The 21,249-nt window shown below is 50.3% G+C and overlaps 1 protein-coding gene across 1 annotated transcript in view; it reads right to left on the bottom strand.

Moving 5' to 3' along the window:
* Positions 1 to 17,316, bottom strand: part of UBE2L3 (ubiquitin conjugating enzyme E2 L3) — a 42,269-nt gene extending 24,953 nt beyond the window's left edge. Inside the window, exons 1-2 of the mRNA XM_069497212.1 lie at positions 17,278 to 17,316; positions 520 to 615 (exon numbers count right to left, since the gene is read on the bottom strand). Of these exons, the coding sequence (XP_069353313.1) occupies positions 520 to 615; positions 17,278 to 17,304 (123 nt within the window). The 5' untranslated portion in view covers positions 17,305 to 17,316. The remainder of the gene's footprint in view (positions 1 to 519; positions 616 to 17,277) is intronic.
* Positions 17,317 to 21,249: the final 3,933 nt, after the last annotated feature.

Raw genomic sequence — 21,249 nt, 5'->3', positions numbered from 1 at the left:
GGGGTGAGGGGAACATGTGGGCAATTAGGAAAAGGGATTTGAGACACATGGGAGACACGTGTTGGAGAGTACCAGGAGTAAAGCCCCACAGGTGTCCAGAGGGTAGAGAGACAGATGCAAAACCAAGGGGGAAAGCAGAAGCTCTTGATGGGAACGCTGCCTTCTCCCAAAAGAGGTCAAAGAAGGTCTCCTCCTGACAGATAAGGCCAGGCACACAGGAGCCAAGAAGCCAGGAAAGAACAGGAGCAGAGATACATACTCAGTTTCCCTGTGTCGATAACCACAGATCTGGAAAGCTCAGAACCCCCAGAATTTTACAGAACCAGTGCAAAGATGTGATTCTGCTCGGGAACCCAAGGCTACGCTCCCTGCCTTATCACCCTAGAGTGACAGCCCTCTTCTGTGCCTCTGCTGGCTGCCTAGACTAAGAGCCTACTTAGGAGCAAAGAGATATGCCCAACAGCACACACATCACCTTAAAGAACAATCTGATAAGAAGTGGAAGTGTTCAATACTCACAGGAACAATAAGCCCTTGCCAAGTCAATAAATTAGCTTCATCAACCTGGATGTTACGGAAGTTTTTCATTCCACATTTGCGGATTTCTTCAAGCTCCTGTTGATTAACAAAGCATAAACGGGTGTCAAATAGGGAAAAGCACCACATATTAAGATCCCTCCTGACTCCCTCAAATTAAACCAAGTGACGACACCACCGATGACATAATTTGGCAGTGAGGGACAGACCGTGTCTGGTGTAGTTAAGGAGGCATGGAGCCACAGTGGTCCCCTCCATGAGGTCGCTGCCTCTACCCGTGCCCCAGACCAAGGCCCCCACCTCAGTGCACCCCCTGGACATGATGGGGGAACTGTGCTTCTGTGGATGCACCACCTCCTCTCTGGGTTGCTCACCTGCCTGTTTAAATACCCCCAGCACCCTGCACCAGCAGACACGCAGCAGGAGCTACACTGAGGTGCCACCGACCCGACTTCTTCCAGGCAAGACTTACTAAGCACTGACTACGCATCAGATGCCGAGAACACAAAGAGGAGTAACACCGGGATGAAGAGCAAACCAGAGGCAGATGCACACCCACAAAGCTCTCTACCCAGCGCGATCTCAGGACTCCACAACGTGGGCACGCAGCAAAGAGAACTATCCAGGCTGGGATGGAGAAGGAGACAAGAAACCGTCACTGAACCTCGGTTTCCTCAGTTGCAAAACAGGGGTAATAAGACCTAGAGCTGCAGAAAATGAAGGGGAAGCCATGCTGCAAGCCACAGGACCCCTTGTAAATACTGAGGGGTGATTATTACATAAACAGTCAATGCGGCAAATGCCACTTCATCCACAAAGCGCAACTTCACGACGTCAGGACATGTCTGAGACGTCAGTCACTTGATTTTCAACTGTGCACCAGCCTGACATCTCCTGTTGCCTCCCAACACCTCAAGTGAACATCCGGCAGGTGTTAGAACCCAAGCCGTCCAGTGTGCATCCTCCCACCAGCACACCAGCCTTGCCAACAATCTTCCACTCTCAGACCCCTGGAGCGCCACTCCACCCCGCCACCTCGGCCTGGCATCTGGCACGACAGCCTCCTCCACACCTCTCAGGCGCCTTCTCTCCTGCAGCCCGAGCAGCACCCAGCTGAACCCTGCCTCCTCTGCCAGGCTGCTTCCTCTGGCCCAGCCCACATACCCTCCAGAACTGGGAAGGCCCCTCCTTGAGGGGTGTCACGGCTCACAAAAGCAGAGGCTCCTATCAGCCCCCACAGTGAGCCCAAAAGAGCCTCTGCACCCTACAGTCCCATCACACAGCAGTTTGTAAGGCACACTGGGGCTACACAGGCAAAGAAACGGGAAACGAGCCAGTGTCACAGAGTTGGAGGATGCACAGGGCGCCTGGCCCAGAGTAGCCAGAGAAGGAGAGTGCATTAAATGAAGCAACACACAGAAGCGACAGTTGGGACACGATGGTGCCTCATGGCAGGCAACAAGCACGAGTTTCTTCCCACAGGGTGCTTGTCAACCCTATCTGCCCACCACAGCCACCTGGACCTGGGCCCAGCCCCAGAACTTCTGGTCCAGCAAGTGTGGGTGGAGCCCGAACATGGGATTTTTAAGAAGCTGTGCAGAGAGAGGAGATGCGCTGCAGCGCTGAGGGATGGATCCATTTCTAAGACAGTCCCAAAAGTGCTGTGAACAGGGAGCCAGCGGTGGGGGCTGAGACCCCAGTGGTGGGGGATGGGGTGGCCTGGCCCCTCTTCCTGAGCCTACAGGAGAGGAAAGCATGGAACCTGAGGGACCGCTCCAACCTGCCACCTGGTCCTCCTAACCCAGAACTCATCAGAAACACCTCCGTGGGGATTATGCAGCCGAGGCAGACTCGGGAAGGGGAAGAGGTCCCATGCCCACACTACCACTCCATCCACTCCCCAAACTGAACGTAGGCTTGACAAGGGCAGGGGTCAGGGAACCCCAGCACTGCCAGGCCTGGCTCACAGCGGTGCTCCAACATTTGCTTAATGACCAGGTTAGCGAATGGATGGGAAGCCGGATCTTTGGAAGGAGAAAAGGAACTGTGATGGAAAGATTGTCTATAAATAGTGTACCAATGCTACATTTTGGCTCTCTGGTCCTTGGCTCAAGATACTAGAGTAAGACATTCAGCTAGGGACAGAAGATATCATGCAAGTTCCTTAGGGCCTGAGTCCTATCAAACAAAATGCTTCAAACCAAATACAGCCAGGAAAAAACATTCCAGCTAGAACTCTGAAACTAGACAACTAAAAAAGAAGAATAATGTTGGAGACGATGTCCAATAGCCATGGGAGAAAAGAAAATGTTAAAATAACCTGTAAATCCACATACTAGCAATATGAAGTATGGGCGATAAATGCAAGAAGGTAAATTTCACAAGAATTATAAAAATAGGGCAAGATGGGACTCAAGTGCAACATGGCAGTGAAAAACTATGTCTCGCTCAGAATCGGGGGAAGCAGAGAGCACCGTGGGCAGGGGTGCAGGGAGGGCGCCTATCAGTGCTGTGGTATCAGGGAGACTCATGACATCAAGATAACAGCGCTCCTGCCCTGGAGAAGAATGGGCACGCTGATGACACTAATGACAGCAGAGTTGGGAGGCTCAGAGAACTCAAAGCAGGGTAACCAGGTAAACTTTCAACTCACTTCACTGTTAAATTAAGCTCTCCAAAGGCAGAAGAGGCACCCACCTTTGCATAATTCTAACCAATAAGGAAGAACTGATTATAAGGCAGAAGTGAGAAAAACTGAGATAAACACGCCCTGTCATCGTCAGGGAATGCTGAGCACCCCATAGCAGAGGGTTTCTCAATAGGGTGTTGCCAGCATCCAGGCAGGACTCTGCACCTGAGCATCCTGAGCCCTTCCCACGAGATGGATGCCAGGCATTGTGACACTGCCTCACCTCGATTTCCCAACGTCCCCTGGAGCCCCAGCTGAGAACCACTAGTGCTATCAGTGGCCAGGACAATAAACGTCCTGCATTGCAAAAGACAGCCCTGCAGACAGGAAATGTTTAGCCCAAAATGCCCATCATGCCTCTACAGAGGAAAACAACTTCAAGAAGATGGATTCAAATCATTCAGAGAAAAGACAGTTTTTATCTGAAGATCTCAGACTCAAAAAGGCAAAATGACTCAAACCCTCAGGACGGCAAACCCTCAGGCAAACCCTCAAGCAAAACGGTGCTCCTGTAACTGAGAATGGTCCTGATAATGAAGAATGTAAAGAAACTAATGTAAATGCAAAGAGTTTGAATTCAAAAGGATACTACAAATGATGGAAGAAAGACCCTGCAAAGAAAAACTGGCCCAGCTCTAGAACAGTTAGGAAGACCAAAGCTTAGAACGACAGGAGCTTACAAAATATGTCCCCACAAAGGTTTGTTTCAGTTGTACTCAGAGCAAGAAGTGGCCTGAGTCAGCTGCTCAGGGCTGATGGTGCAATACTGACAAACCAAGAGACAAGAGTTCGAGAGAAAGCAGAACCAGCCACCCACACGTTCCTTCCCCTGGCAGGGACAGCAGGCTTCCTAGCCAGGGCAGGTGGCCCGGGAGAAAGAGCACAATGCTTCTTAGAATGAGGTCCACTGCTGAGCTCAGAAGTGGATTTCAGGGTATAGAGGGAACCTGAAAGAACTCAGGGGTGCTGCCCAGCTCTTGAAAAAGGAAAAGGCCAAATTCCCCAAATTCCAGCCCAGAGAGCTTGATGTCCACTCCAGGGCAAAGTGTGGAGTGGTGGCAGAAGGGGGCTGCTACCCAAGAGCTTGGCAAGCACTCACAAGAGCGATGGGTCCCGGGCCCCAGCAGGGGCCAGAGCAGGAGACTGCTGCACACTGCCAGCACGCCGCAATCCAGCACAGGTGTATGCACCTGAGTTTTGGCAAAGTAGTTAACAAAGTCTCTCTTTCTTTTTGGGGGAGTCTACGATGATGCCTAGAAAACTGTTCAAAATCTCCCCAGGTAATCCTTACACAAGGCTAAGTTGGAGAACCCCTCAGGAGTCACTAATTTGTGGTCACAGTCCTCTTTAAGATATCCAACTCCTCCCGCACAAAAAAAACATATAGGAAACCCCCTTCAATGAGCCCAACTAATACCCCTTGGTGTAGCCCAAATGGGCAGTACGCAGAATCCCAGGTCAGCCTGGCGATTTCCTCCCTCTGTATCTTTTTCCAGGATGTCTCCTGGCAGGACGGCCACAATTGGCTGGCCTATCCCCAGCCCCACGTTCCAAACCTGCTCACCTTTCAAAGCCTTTCTCAAATGCCCCTTCTTCTAAGAAGCCCCCAGAGCCCTGGTTAACGTGATGCTCCTTTCTCTCAACAGCCACTATGATATTTCTGGACAAGATAGGTAAGTAGAGGCTGGATCAAGAAGAGCTAGCGGGACTGTCCAACACTAAAGAAGCGGCAGCCTGGAGTCATCCTGGAGGGAAGGAAGTAGACAGAGACATGCTCAGGTGCCACACATGCAGGGAGGAACAAACGCTCACAGGCTTGAGGACTGAAAAGTCTCTAAGAGTCCTTGAAGATGAAATAACATCCCAAGTATTAGAATGGAATTCTTTTAGAGATACAGTAACGGCCTGGACGTGGTTCCAAAGAGTTAATTAACGCTTCACCTGGTACAGGACATGAGCCTTAGCAGCAGCATGAAAAACTGGCTGGTTTAGATCAAAGGTGTGTGCGTGTTTAATGTCCACACCACCCTGAGCTATTCAGAGCCAAATGCCAAATCCAGTCTGGGACCCACACTTTAGAAGACCGCATCAAATGGAGGTTGCTCAGGACAAGAGCTAAAAGAACCTTATCCTACCAGGAACAATCAAAAGAACCAGAGGCTTTCAGCCTGGAGAAGAGATTTGAAGATGTCATAGTATCTGTCTTCAAAAGCGAAACGGCTCACCTGCAAAAGAGGGGTTCAATTTTCTAAATGAGTGAAGAAAAAAGAATCAGGGCCAACAAGTTTTAGCTATTCCAGGTATCTTTTGGCTCAGTACCACAACTTTGTTAGCATTTAATGCCACTTGCATGTGGCCCAAGCCCCCTGATCAATGGGCAGCAAGTTGCCATGTCATTATAGATACTGAAGTGGGTGGGGGGAAGCAGGTAGCCACTGGCTGAGGCTGTCAGAAAGAAGCCACCTGCATAGGACAGGGCTAGACGCCCTGTTGGGTGTCCTCCGAAGCCAGTGCCACAGGAGCAGGTGAAGGGTGGTACAGAGAAATAATCAGTGAGGCCAGTCAGGGATGCTTCAGATGTCAGATCAATGCTATGGACAGTAGGTCTCAATGCAAGGGCACTTGTACAGTGTGAACAAGCATATCCAATATCTTCGTGTCATTTTACATTTCTTAAATGAAAAAAGGTGTGTTATATTCCTAAAAAAATACAGAAAGTAAAGCTGACAACATCTTCTTGGCTGTTGAAGCTGAGTAAAAAAGACCTGAGGGCCGGGCGGGGTGGCTCATGCCTGTAATCCCAGCACTCTGGGAGGCCGAGGTGGGTGGATTGTTTGAGCTCAGGAGTTTGAGACCAGCCCGAGCAAGAGCAAGACTCCATATCTACAAAAAATAGAAAGAAATGATCTGGACAGCTAAAATTATGTATATAGAAAAAAATTAGCCGGGCATGGTGGCGCATGCCTGCAGTCCCAGCTACTCAGGAGGCTGAGGCAGAAGGATTGCTTGAGCCCAGGAGTTTGAGGTTGCTGTGAGCTAGGCTGACGCCACAGCACTCACTCTAGCCCGGGCAACAGAGCGAGATTCTGTGTCAAAAAAACAAAAACAAAACAAAAACAAAAAACAAAACCTGAGAAATGCTGCTCTAAGGAATCTTCAGGCCAGAGCAAGGGAAGCCCAGCAGACACCAACGGAGGGGAAAGAGCTTGGTGGAAGAAAGGCTCTCAGATGGGCCTCGAAGAAGGGGGAGAGAACTACTAGAAAGAAGAGAACAGGTGTTCGTGTATGAGAAACATGTGCAGAGGCAGGAGAGAAATCATCAGGGGCGTGAGGGAAGCAGCAAGGAAGTGGGTTTGGCTGGAGGGTTTACTAACGCTGGGGCACTGGCATCAGGACCGGGCCCTCAGCCAGGGCATCCATCCGAGGGCCCAGGGGGCTGTTCAGTACTCACATGCACACAGGCAGGGGGTGGGGGAGAAGGAGGGAGGGACTAACTGTGCCTAGGCCCCACCAGGGACGTACTTCCTGCATCAGCCCCCAGGGCGGGATGGGCATCTTGTCCGGGTAATGCTCAGGTGACTGCGATATGCACCACTGCTTGAGAACCACCACATTCGTATCACCTAGTCCTTTAGCAAGGAAAAAAATCAAGGCCCTGATTACGGAGTGTCATTTCCACAGCTAGAAACAAGCTCCTGAAAGGGCTAAAACCTCCCACTGAGCTATGGAAGCAATGGAAGAAATCTCTCTGACCGCAAAAAGTCAGAGGTCACAGAAACCCAGAAGTTGTTCTGAAACTTTTTTTAAAAAGTGAATGCTTGAGCCAGGTGTGGTGGCGCGTGTCTATAGTCCCAGCTGCTCAAGAAGCTAAAGCAAGAGGACTGCTTGAGCCCAGGAGTTTGAGTCCAGCCTGGGCAACATAGAAAAACTCCATCTCTAAAAAATAGAATACCTAAAAAGTGAATGCTTACTGTGGCTTATACTGCTTATTTTACTTTATCTATTCTGAAGATTCCTGTAGGCAATAAAATCAGAATATCCCAATTCCCAACCATTTTCTTCAACATTAATTTTATGTGAGATACGTAACAATGATGTTTTGATTTAGCAGGTGGTTGCTTTCAATGGTTGCCAAATCACCAGTGGACTAGAAAGAGCCTATGGAGCCAGACAGACTTGGGCTCAAAACCCACCCTGCCCTTCACACCAGAAAGCCCGAGTCTACTGTCTCACCTGAGAAATGGTGAGAAACCCACTTCACAAGGCTCTGCTGAGAATTACAGGAAATTGTATACAGTGCTTAATACTTAGCATACCTACTAGGTATTCAATTAGTGTTAATTTCATTCCGTTCCATGACTGTATCACATTTCTTAAAATCCAAGATAGTGTCAAGGCACCAACATACATTCTCTATTCTTCATAACATGACTTGGATATGATATAGTGTTGATAGCCTATGACCAGAACTCACAGCGTCTTACATTAGAAATCAATTATGTTCATGGTTGTTAGCACAGTGTTTTCACAAATGACCTGAAACATAAGGCAGGAATCCTTCTAGCAGCAAGCACATCACCAAGGCACTCTTCTCAAAGGCATCAGTTTGGAATGTCATCACCTTTGAAATTCAAACAAAGAAAAGAAACAGATGCTAGGGAAGAGGCTGATCACAACATTCTGCACTGTTTACAATTCCCAGCACATGGGACATAATCAGAGCTTCGCCACACCCAAGATGGGCCAGTGAGGCATATTAGACCCACTTTACAGACAGTAAAGCCAAGGCTCAGAGAGGCCCAAGTAACAACTTGTAGAGAGAAGGCCCAGGACTAGCACCAGAGCTGGAATCACTCTATTGTGAACATCTCAGCTACCCAAAGCAGTGGGTTAGAGTGGTTAACACTTCCATCAGAAACAGGTGGGCCGGGCGCGGTGGCTCACGCCTGTAATCCTAGCACTCTGGGAGGCTGAGGCGGGTGGATTGTTTGAGCTCAGGAGTTCAAGACCAGCCTGAGCAAGAGCGAGACCCCGTCTCTGCTAAAAATAGAAAGAAATTATATGGACAGCTAAAAATATATAGAAAAATTAGCCGGGCATGGCGGTGCATGCCTATAGTCCCAGCTACTCAGGAGGCTGAGGCAGGAGGATTGTTTGAGCCCAGGAGTTTGAGGTTGCTGTGAGTGAGGCTGATGCCACGGCACTCTAGCCCAGGCAACAGAGTGAGACTCTGTCTCAACAGAAAAAAAAAAGAAAAGAAAAGAAAAAGGTAGAGCAGCTGGGATCCTAGGAGGGCTCAGCTTGCTCTGGAATAGTACTTCCCAATATTTGCAACAACAAAAGCATGAACACATACAGTATTTTCCCCAGCCCTTCGCAGCTAACCAGTGTCTGCACTGTGCAAGGAATGTTTCTAGGCTCTTCCTGTCCAGGCAAAACAAAACCTGGCAGATGGAGCTGGATGTCTGAGCGAAGTTACACAAACCTGCCTTAAATCTATCACATACCAGCTACACAACTAGTAGGACATTAGTAACTTGAAACAGCTACCCCCTGCTTTTGTGTAACTCTATCAAAGTGACTAATTTTAACACAAACATAAACTTTCCAAGTTTGCACAAGGCAACTGCTGGCAGTGACACTAAATCCTGACTTTGAATATAATTCAATACGCTGCAAATCTAAACATAAGGCTTCAGAGCCCTTGAATGTCATTCTCTTGTTTCAATATCCAGCAAATGAGGCATGCCCCATGCCAACACACCATCCCTTCCACAGGTCAGCAGTATTTATCACAACTCATACACTCAGCTGTTACCACACCTCTACGAAGTCGTTTCATTTTCCTCTTTGTACAATACTGAGGCTCAAACAGACAACATGAACAAGTCGAAGGCAGAAATCAACATCTGAACTCAGACCCCTGTTACTCCACTGCAGCACGCCACCTCTACACAGGTGGGTCCCAACTCGGGGAGGTCATTCTAAGAGGACATGACTGAAGACAACACTCGAACACAGGCTTCAAGGAACGTACTGCCCACAGCTCCCCGGGCAGCATGGCGGAATGCGGCCAAGGCCCCAGCTGAGCAGGCTCTCACATAGGCAGCTTCTGGCCATCGGGCCTCGCCCCCGGAATGTGTTTCCGTCTCCCTCTGAACACGGGTGTGCCTGGCATTCCTGACCTGCATTACACACCCCAGCATCCAGCGGCCCCCACCAGTCTGAGAGCTCCTCGAAGGCTGGAACACCAACCTCTTAAGTCTGTCCACAACACACAAAATGACACAAAGCCTGACACAGGACAAGGGGGTACAATGGGAACTCCTGTGTAAAACACATGGAGAATCCTTCTGGAAGCTTAGGTTTCTGTGTGTGGAGATTTCTTAATAAAAGGCCCACTGGTATGAAGGAGACATTTTACAAACCACCTCAGAATACACACAGTGGCCCACACCTGTAATCTCAGCGCTTTGGGAGGCTGAGGCAGGAGGACTGCTTGAGGCCAGGAGATCAAGACCAGCCTGGACAACATAGTGAGACCTTGTCTCTACAAAAAAATTAGCTGGGCATGGTGGCACGCACCTGTAGTCCAAGCTACTAAGAAGGCTGAGGCAGGAGGATCACTCGAACCCAGGAGTTTGAGGCTGCAGTGAGCTACAATCAGGCCACTGCACTCCAGCCTGGCCAACAAAGCAAGGCTGTCTCTTAAAAAAGGAAAAAAAAAAAAAAAATTGAAAAAGGGCTCAAAGGTTGTTCAACTTCTGAGTTATACCCTCTCCCCAACCCATGACAGAGTCAGGCTGTGGCCCCTGCTCAGAAAGACACAGAGCACCACCATGAGTCCCGACTTTGACACTAGTGACTGCTTGTGGTTGCAAACATGCCAGCTACACTAGGGGCTGTCAAAATAGAATTTCACCCCCTGCTGAACTATGCTAGGAAGGTGGAGGCAGAATTGGACAAGAAAGCGAAGTACAGAAAACTATAATCAACTCAGGCCTGGAACTGTCAAAAACCAGAACAAAATGCAAACAACCCCCTAACCTGAAATGAATCCTCCTCTCCACCCAGCCCTCCCTCAAAACCCAAAGCAGCCCTGGAAAAAGCAGGAGCAGGGCCAGAGAGCAGGAGACCTGGGCGGTGGGCTCGGCTCTGCTGCTGGCCTTGGCCTCCTCACCCGTAAAGTGAGGCCACTGGCATCTGCCCTCCAAGGCCCCTCGAGGCTCTGCAATTCTAAAGAGACTGGGTGTGACAAGGGCCAGCAGGAGAAACTGAATGGCCACCAGAAGCAATTTTCTTAGCTTTCTGCTTCAAGGCTGAAAGAGAAGACAAGAAGCAACGGTATTATTTCTGGGACTGCAACTACGTGTTAGAGAGTTGCCTTCAAACCCCCACCCACTGCTTGGCACCTGTCACAGCCTTCCAAAGCACCTGTGCTCATCTTTGGACACAGTGACTGTTACTGCACTGGACGTCTACGCAGGAAAGGAAGAGAAAATGCACAGGGTGAGATTTCGAGAAAGATTTTGAGTTCAAGAGCTGTTCAATTTTGTTGGGAAGAGTAAGTATTTTTGAACAAAGAAATGTTCACACAGCTAAGTAACCCTTTCACCAACCCTACAGAATAGGTTACCTAGAGGTACGACAGCACCACAGATGACAAGGGGCTCTGCCTCAGTGGTGAGGCCATGTCCAGGCAGGCCCACCCCTAGCTGGCCCCAACCCACCTTTGCAGCACCATCTCCTGCCACTCCTGCAAACCCTCCCCTCCTGCCAGGCTGGTGGCCTCACTGCCCTGGATCATGTCTTGCTCATTCCCAATAATATCTACAAGTAGCACACACTCAGTCTATGCTAAGCACTCTGTATATATTAATTCATTTAACCTTCACACACAAATGATGTAATTAAGGCACAGAGAGGTTAAGTAACTTGCCCAGGATCACTCAGCCAAGACATGGCAGGCCCAGGATGCAAACTCCAGAACCTGAGCACTCACCACTACGCTATAGTCTCCCTCTCAATAGCTTTGCTCTGTGCGAAAGTCCCTCTCTCCCTTTTTTACTGGTCGAGGGGAGTTAGGTTTATCTATGTCCTCCAAGCACACACAGGATGAAGCTGGTCAGAGACGTGCGCAGGAAAAACCTCCCACAAGTGGAATGTCATTTCTCCTGGATGCTGCAGTTAAGGACACGTGTGTATACATATCTGACCCCTCAACCTAAAGGCTATGGCATCTCTCTGCCACCTGTCCTTAAGTCCATCAGCATCGCCCTTCCTGACACCCCTTCACAGAGAGGCAGCTCTTCCAGCAGCTGGCGGGAGAACCTGCCCTGCCAAGGCCGGCCCTGCAGAGGGAGGGCTCCTAGTTCTGGAGGAACCAGGTGCACTGGACATGCCAAAATAGGGTAAAACCAGGCCAGCTTCCCAGTGCTTCTGAAAGGCACCTCGGGTGCTGGCCTAACTAAAGCCCACAGCGGGGACAACACCAGGGCAGAAGCAGGCAGCCGGAATGATGGAGTAGGTAGACTGTCTTTGGGGCTCCTCAGGGCATCTCTCATAGCCACTGCCCACAGCCATTCTAGAGGAGGAACCTCCCTGCCCACCAGGTCCCTTTCTTCTTCAACTGCTGAGACCCTACTCATTCTTAAAGGGCCAGGCTAAGTTCCACTTCCTCCTCAATGTCAAGGGATCTTTCCCTCCCCTCCACGCCACTGTTCAACTGGCATACATCCAGCACACAGTGGATGCCCCCTCTACGAACTCAAGGGCAGAGCCCAGATGAGCGGAGTCTCAAGGGATAAGAAGTTACCCTGGTGCAGAGAAGAGACAGAGACACCAATCAAGAAATCGAGAGTTCGCAAGGCATGCTGTGTTTAGGGGATTCCACAAGCAAGTGGGGAGAGACCAGGTTGGCAAGACCAGACCTTGAAGGAACATGCTAAGGAATGTGGACTATTTAATCCGCAGTCCCAGCCTCATTCTCACCCGACTGAATTCAGTTCCAATCTCCGAGAGCAGGGGCTGGCCATGTGCATTTCTCTAAAGCTCTGCATACCACACACTACTCTGATGCACTGCTGGTTAGGAATCGTGTGGGACAGAGGGCAGACTGACTGGTAGGGAGCACAATCCCCTGAGGAATCCGAAGCAGGTGTCCCCTACAGATGGCAATGGCCTGAACTAAGGCAGTGGCAGTGGAGATAGAGAGAAGAAAGAGACCAGAGATGGAAGGTGTGGTTCAGCAGAACCTGGCAGGTGGCTAGACACAGGAGGAAGGGTTGAGATGGGCTCCCCCCAGGTTTTTGCTTGGGAGACTGAGTAGAAAGTGGACCATTAACTAAGCAAGAAAGATAGGAGTAAGAGAAGTATGGGGCCAGAGAGAGAAAGAGTCGCAGGATGAGCCTGGACTTACATGCCTACAGGGCAAGTCCAGGCTCAGGAGGGATTTCTCTGTGGTTCTCTATGCTTTAATTCCTAACTTACTATTGTGGCAGAGAAAATGGAAATGTCTCTTGAACATTTAGTGACAAATGTTCCAATAAAATGAGAATACTTTCAAGTGATCTGGTATAGTAAAACACTAAATCAACAACTTCCTAATTTAGAGTTTTAACTAGATTAGAAAAGGCCCCAGTACCCTGAGACAAGTGTTTTTGTTCTAGCATATATCTTAAAAGGTCCCAAATGTTGGAATAATTGAGTATACTCTCTTTCCCAGTGCCTGTCCCAATTCTCTCTTTTTTTTGAGAGAGTCTCACTCTGTTGCCCGGGCTAGGGTGAGTGCCGTGGCGTCAGCCCAGCTCACAGCAACCTCAAACTCCTGGGTTCAAGCAATCCTTCTGCCTCAGCCTCCCGAGTAGCTGGGACTACAGGCATGCGCCACCATGCCCGGCTAATTTTTTCTATATATATTTTTAGCTGTCCAGATCATTTCTTTCTATTTTTAGTAGAGACGGGGGTCTCGCTCTTGCTCAGGCTGGTCTTGAACTTCTGACCTCGAGCGATCCTCCCCCCTCGGCCTCCCAGAGTACTAGGATTACAGGCGTGAGCCACCGCGCCCAGCCCCAATTCTCTTTTATTATAATAGAGAAAAGTTTACAAAGAACATCATTAGGGGAGGCTGAAACAGTCTCAACTTACTGGAATTCATGAATTTAGGATAAAAGATGCAATGCTATTCTCAATTTGCAAAACGCCAATGCAGTCAGGACATTTACACTGGCATAACACCATGTATAAAACTCCCCTCACAGGCTGGGTGCGGTGGCTCACGCCTGTAATCCTAGCACTCTGGGAGGCTGAGGCAGGAGGATCGCTTGAGCCCAGGAGTTTGAGGTTGCTGTGAGCTAGGCTGACGCCACGGCACTCTAGCCCGGGCAACAGAATGAGACTCTGTCTCAGAGGAGGGGGGGAACTCCCCTCACCTCCCTGACACATGCAACACCACCAGACACAGTCACTGCTCTGTCATGTTAGTTACCCAAACTCAGAGAATCTAAACCTATACTAAAGGGCAAACTAGTCCATGGCTTAGTACAATGAATTCCAAGGAATGAACTGTTATTTCATGACTCCTCCTACTTGCTCACATGTGATCATGGACTAAGACAAAGTACACCAATATGGGGTTCTGAGAGAACATCATTTAAATAGCATTAAAAGGAAGCTACAAATCTCAATTCCTTATCTCAACAGTTATGCCACTAACAAAATGTCCACTCACACACCCTCTAAATCCACAAATTTCCCCTCTGAGAAAAGCCCTTCTGGGAAAATACTCAAGAGAAGGGCCCCTGAGGGAGATGTGTGCAGCGTGGGATGCAGAGAAACCATCAGAGGGCAATCAGTTTCCTGAAGCCACATTTCCAGGTTTCCCTTTTGGCTTTTGTAGCAAATTCCCCAACCCAATTGAAGCAATGGTTACAATGTGGTTGTTGCCATCAATGCTGAATTAGCGCTGCTTACAAATTAAAATGTATTTAATGTTTTATTAACATTGTAATTCCTAAACAGGATTCTGAAAAAGATTAATCATTTTGGCAAATTTTTTGAAATCAAAGATTTTATCATACACAATTTGCCTAAAATACCTTCTCAGCCTGGTATATACAAATCACTCTACTTTAATAATAGTATTTTACACTATCTGCAGACAGTCTATTGTTAACCAAGAAATCTTTGCTGCCAAGTGTCCTAAAAAAAGATTTTTAAAGGAAATCTAAAGTTCTTTAAGATGTAATGTGATCATTCTACATCTATTTGCTTGCTCTGTCTAAGATCCACTGTTCCAGGCACTAAGTCCCAATTTTTCACCATCAAAAATCACTTTTATTATTTCCTGTTTTGAAAGACTCTGCTGATCAACCTGCATCAATAATTTTTCTTCCTTTTTATTTTTTTAAACTAACGAGGCTTAAACATTGACTCTCAGAGCCAATGATCAACACCATATAATCAGTGTTCCCCTACTGAATTAAAAGAATTTCCATCCACAACTTAAGAAACTGAACACACTCCTTGGAGTGTGAAATGAAGGTAGGGTGACAAGAGGCATGGACTTTGAGACTTGGAGCCAGGGGGATTCACCATCTTCTCTCTCTCCACCATGGTCTACTATCCCACCTTAATAACTCTCTTAACCTACCTAAACCTCACAATTTCCTCATTTGTAAAAAATAAAGACAATAATCCACTAACTTTGAGTGTTGAAAAGAGCTTATGCAAATAACCGAGCATCTTATAAGTACGTAATGTTACATATTTTTTCTGAGCTCCAATTTTTTGAAAACACAAAAATAATTTAAAAACCATAATAAGTCCCCTCTCAGACCCCTGAGAGCCTGGGGATTCCAAATTGGGTCAACTTGGAGAGGCCAGGGGGATAACAGGATGAATTAGGTCAAGATCCCTGCCCTTCAGGATCTCAGAACCCAGTGTAGGAAAAACAAGTGTGTAACACAAATCAGATTGTGACAAGTGCTCAAAGAGAAATATAAGGAAAGTGCTGTGGTCACATAAAGGAGGAAACAACTCATTCTGAAGGGCGACTGGGGTGGTGGGGCGTGCCAGTGTTCACAGAGTAGTTGGCATTGGAGTTGCACCAGGACTTCCCTGGAATGGAGGAGATGGAGGAAAAGGCAGCCTTTCTCAGGTAGAGTAAACAGCACGTGTACGGGGACACCACAGAGCAAGTAAGCAGGAAGCTGTGCTCTGGAGTCAAGACGGAACTTTGTTAGATCACAGCTTACTCTCTCCCTAGCTAGGTAACCCAGGGCAAGCCAACAAATCTCTCTTCATTCCCTTTCCTCATCTACAAAATGGGAATCATAATGCCTACTTAACAGGGATTAAACGTGATCATGAATATGAAGTGCAGAGTTGCACAGAGTAAAAGCTGGAAAAACGGTAGCTTCTGCGATTAGGTGTCAAGAATAGTGGGAAACCAAAGGGTAGGGGGTGAGGCTGAACAGACTGTTTTCAGCCAGTCTAAGAAAGGTCTTGCATGCCAAGTAAGAGGTTAGGATTAATTGTTGAGGACAATAAGACCACAGAGGTTTATAACAGGAGTGAAAAAAATTAAATATTTGCTTTAGAACAACTCTGGTATCCATAGAGGGAAGTCAGGAAAGGAAAGCACTCATGAAGGCCCTGAGAGATAAGGGTGTGGATTCAAATAATTTCACTAAGATTAGAAAGCAAGGCATGCACTAAAGAAATCTTTCTATAGTTCAATCTGCAAGGCTTAATGGAGAACTGCATTTGGGGAGTAGAGTAAGGAAATAAGCAATTAGTAAACAGCCCTCTCACTTGAGTCACTGGATGAATGGTGGTATCACCGGCAGAAGAGATGAGGAGAGGTCTGGCATCTGCTGACTGTTCTTTTGTGCCCACTTCCACTCCGGTTTCATAGAGTTAAATGTCCTCTCTAGCCCTTAGTGAACAAAAGAAAGGAAACATTCCCAGGGAGGGAGGGCCCAGAGGCTGTGACTCCAAGTCCAATGTCTAATTCTAGCAAGCACTGCTCTGTCCACTCTTCACCTCCCCTCAGGAAACCAGCTGCGGGACCTTTTTTATTTCCGGCCCAGGGCAGCCCGGTAGCACGACCCGGCAGCCGACTCACAAACGTTGGCGGGGTCGACTCCGGAGGACGTTGGCAAATCCACTGGCGAAAGAACTAAGCCAATTTAGCACCTGTGTTCCTCACCAAAGGAGCCAATTAGCGAGAAAGCACCGTGCTGCATTCAAGATCCAAAGTACCAAGTTATTTTTATAAACTTTGGCCCGTTTTGACTCGAACGACTGAAGCCAACCCCCAACCCCTTAAAAAAAAAATAGCACTTTGCTTCATCACGGAAAGGAGATCTGGACGACTGAGTGGTGGATAGGGAAGAAGAGCCGCGATCAGGGTCGAACCCACGTCTTCCTGGAGTTGGAACTTGCCCGCTGTGTGACTCTGCAGTCACAAGGCGACAGTTTGCTAGGACTCAGCGCAATTTCAAACGACCCATCAACAAACTGACCTAACTTTGGTCGCCCAGTCTCCTCGTTCCTTTCCTAGCCCGAGCCTCCCAGCCTCCCGAGCTGCGGAGTGGCAGAGCCGAGCTCCAAGCCCGGCGCGCCGCGGCCCAGGGCGGGGCGGCTCCGCGGCGCGGGCTCCCGTCGGGGGCTCCGGCGCTCGGGCCTTCCCCGCAGGCGCCCAGTTTGGGGCCTCCAGGCCGGGCCCCCACATCACCGGCGCCCTCGGCCCGGGGCACGGCGGCCGCAAGGGAGGGATGCGGCCGGGCTCTGGGCGGAAGGCGGCGTGAACGCCCCGGGCCGGGCGGAGGGGCCGGCGGCGGCTCTCAGCGCGGCCTGGCGCTCCCGCCCAGGCTGCGGCCTAGGCGGCCCCGTTAGCTCCCTCAACCCGCGCGCGGCCCGTGGGGGCGGCGAGGCTACGCAGGGCGGGAGGCCAGGCGACGTCGCCCCGAGGAGCCCCGGCCCGCGGCCGTGGCCCGGGACCCGGGACGCCGCCCCCAACCCGGCCGGCGCCGGAGAATGGCTTTTACCTTCATCAGCCTCCTGCTGGCCGCCATCTTGGATCTGGTGCTGCTGCCTTCCCAGAATGCATTGCGGCCGCCTGGCGGCTGGAGCCCCCGCACTTCCTGGAGCGGGGGCGGGGCGGAAGGGGCGGGGCGCACGGGCCCTGCGAAGCGCCTACTGTGTGCCTGTCACAGTGCTAGGGAGGCATGGGTGAAAGGTGAACCGGGCCGGCAGAGACCCAGCCTTTACGGAGAGTCCAATCGGGTGGCAATTACAATCAGCGCCTGGCACATAGTAGGTGCACTACAAATATGGATTGCTTAAAATAGTTGAATAATCAAGATTATTTCCAGCACTGCTAAGCGCTATGAAGAAAAGAAAACTGGGTGATGGGAAAGTGACTGCGGGGATCTACTTTTCACTGGGAGATCAGGAAGGCCTCATTGAAGACATGATATAAATAATAATAGACCACTGGAACCTACTAAGTGCAGGACCCTCTTCCATGCTTTATTTTCTTTAATCCTCAAAACTGCCCTATAAGATGGTTACCATTGACATTGTCATTTTGCAGGAAACAAGCAGTGACTTGGCCAAGGTCACACAGCCAGCTAGGCTGCTGCTCTAGGCTGGGCTACTGGCTCCTGGGCCAATGCTGGGACCTGTAGGATGGGAAGATTGGAGGAGAGTATGTTAAGCAGAGGAAATAGCGCTGACAAGGACCATGAGGCTGGAGTAAGAAAGATTACAGGGAGGGAGGGAGGCAGGGGGCAGACCATGGAGGGCCCTGTAGAAACTGCAAGGATTGGCTTTTATTCCACGTGCTGTGAGAGGCCTCTGATGGATGTGAGTATCGACTGCACAGCCAGATGTATGTTTTGAAGATTACTCTTCCCAGAGAATGGGGAATGGAGGTGGGTAGGGGGACAAGAAGCCAAGAAGAGGCCACTTGGAAGCCCACTGGACTCATCCAAGCGAAGAGGTGCTGGTGGTTTGGACCTCAGGAGGCAGAGCAAAGAGAAAGGCATAACTAATAATGTATTTAGGCCTTGTTAAGAAGTTTTTCTCCATTTCTCAAAACACTGAGTTTCCCTTGAAAGGAAAGAAGGAAAGGGCAGAGGAGAGAATATAGCCTGGAATAAGGTTGGCCTCTCACACAGCATCTTGGAGGCGCAGGCTTGACACAGGGAAGGAGAGAGAAACTAGATGACAAGCCCCATGCAATCAGGGACCCTGCCTTCCTCTTGCCTCTCCCAGGGCCAGCACACTGGGTGTTCAATGAACATTTGGCACGTGTATGAGGGACTCCACCAGCTCTCCAGTGTTGTGGAAGACTTGGAAGTCTGGGGACTAACTCTGTGGTCCTGCTGTGTGCACAGGGCCTGCCCTTGGCGTGTCCAGCTCAAAGAAGGAACACAGCTTTATTGGAAACTGCTTCTGTTTGTGGAGGGCCACCGAGGGAAAGGGACCCCTGCCCGGAGAAATTCCAACCCAGTTGAGAAAGCACAATTCATACCTTTGACCTTGACATGCTAAGCTGGGAATAAAGGGTGGGATCAGGAGAGGCTGAATGTTGAACCCTCACCTTTGCCGAGGTGTCCTCCTGCACCCTCACCACTGCCCTGCAAGATGGCCCCGGCACCCACTTTGCAGGTGTGGAGCCGAGGCCCTGAGCTGCAGAGTGCTCCTGCTATACAAGCACACAGGAAGTGTACCCAGTCCCAGTGGAGAAGCTGCCTGGCCCTTGGGGCCCCTCTCCTGCTCCCAAACCTTTAATGTTCCCTGTAGCAGGCCTGGCTTCTGGTCACACCATCTCCCCTCCACTTGGCCAAACCCTATTCATTCAGACCTGGCTTTTCTGTGACACCTCCCCAAGCCCCTCATCAGAAGTGGCCTCCTCCTCCTCGGCCTCAGGCCCCCCTGCTCACACTTATCACATGCTGTTCCTTCCTGCAGCCAGCATGGGGGCCCAGGTGCTCACCTACTAAGCCTCAGGCCCAGGTCCAGAGAGGGAGATACATAGGTGGCACCTGCTCCCAAGGAGCTCACAGCATCCTGGGGAGGCATCAAGGAAAATGGGGTGGCAAGGGTTTGGTGAGGTGTAGGGGCTCCGAGGAGGGGCCTGACAGACACTGGGGGAGGGGCCCAGGATGGCAGGAGTTCCCCAGTAGGCAAGAGGACAGGGAAAAGAAAGTGCCTCTACTGAGGCAGGAAATGGGCAATGGGCATTCACACGCAACATGGGCAACTGGGTACTGGACGTTCACACCCACCACTGAGTTCACTGGCACCACAGAGCAGTGCTCAGATGTTCTATTTCACAAGAGAGGAAACTGAGGCCCTGAGAGAAGCAGCTTGCCCTGCGTCACTCAGCTAGGAAGCTGGGCACCAGGAGTAAGACCACCATCCAGTGCATGCTGTTGAAGCTCTGCCTCGACCTCCCTGTGCCCGTCCAAAGCCTCACTTCCCTACTCCTCCCTCCCCACAACCAGTGCTCCAGCCACACCACATCCCCTGCCTTTGCCCAAGCTGCTCCCTTTGCCTGTGATGCCTTTGTCATTCTGTCCCCCAAACACCCACCATGTCCCTCTGGCAAGTGCTGTTCATCCTCAAGGACTCCACTTACCACGTGCACTCGGGTACCCTGACAGCCTGCCGTGTGCCAGTCCCCCTAGGGTGCAAAGGCAGCATGCAACATCTCATTTGAGGTCAGAACTGTTATCAGCTCTATTTACAGATGACAAAACTGAGGGTCAAGCTGTTAATCAACTTCTCAGCCATCTGGCTGGTCAGAGGCTCAAGCTCAAGTCTGCTCCTGAACTGCGAGGGCCAATTCAAGGTCTGGAGGGCTCAGGTGACTTAAAGGACTCTTTCTTTCCGTCCTTCTTCCCTCTCACCTCCCCTCTTCCTTTTTTTAATTAAAAAAAAATTTTTTTTAGCAACAGGGTCTTGCTTTGTTGCCCAGGCTGGAGTGCAGTGGCGTGGCCATAGCTCACTGCAACCTTGAACCCCTGGCCCCAAGTGATCCTCCCACTTCAGCCTCCCAAGTAGCTGGGACTACAGGCGTGTGCCACCATGCCTTCCCTCGTATCCTCCCATCCTTCCCTTCTACCGTTCTATCCTCCTTCCTCTCTTCTTTCCTTCTCCCTCCCTCCCTTTCTCCCTTCCTTCCTTCCTTCCCTCCTCCTGCCCTCCCTCACTCCATGCTCTGTGCTTGGTGAATGAAGAAATTAACACAACATGTTGTCTGGCCCCCACCATGCCCTGATCAGGTTGGATACCCAGGAAACATTTGATGAAGGACAGTACTCTGACCTAGAGCTATGACCAAGTGCCAGAACAAATGGCCATTGCCACTGGTGCTGTTTGGCGAGTGGGCAAGGCCTTGTGTTTCAGGCTGCAGAAGAAGGAGGGTGATTGAAATAGAGCCAAAGGGGAGAGAAATAGAGATGCCTGAAGGCGGAAGACAGGTCTGTCCTGATGACGGTGGAGGTGTGGGGAACAGTGATGCTGCCAACGGCAGTGGGATCCTTGGAAAGCAGCAGCCGCTTGCCCAAGGGCATGAGGATTGCAGTGCCACTCAGGCTGCCAGAGCCGCCAGGTGAAGGCTTTGCAAGTGCCAGTTCAAAGCCCAAACTTTGGTCACACAGTCCTGGACACAAGTCCCTGCGTGACACTGGGCAGTTTTCCCATCTGGAGAGGCTAGTGCCAGCCCCCCTGGCTGCGGTGAGGATTCAGGCGTGTAAAGGGCAGCTGGGGAAGGGACTGGCCACACGCAGAGGCACACATGCCAGGGAGCTAGGCCAGGGTGAGAGGCCAGCCCAGCAGGCCGGGGGCCCCAGCCAGAGCGCTGGAAGCTGGCACACATGCTGCCACTCCCTGCCCGGGAGGACAGGGCCCAGGCTGCAGGGCCCAGGAAGTGAGGGTAGAGAGCAGCCCAGTCCCTCTCCTGGTATCCAGCCCCATCCAGGAGAGGTCAGTGCTGGGGGGTTGGAAGG

Source organism: Eulemur rufifrons, chromosome 21, assembly GCF_041146395.1.
Source record: "Eulemur rufifrons isolate Redbay chromosome 21, OSU_ERuf_1, whole genome shotgun sequence".
In the NCBI taxonomy this organism is placed as follows: Eukaryota; Metazoa; Chordata; class Mammalia; order Primates; family Lemuridae; genus Eulemur; species Eulemur rufifrons.
Note: the sequence above shows the minus strand (reverse complement) of the source record. Positions and strands in the feature narration are given on the sequence as shown.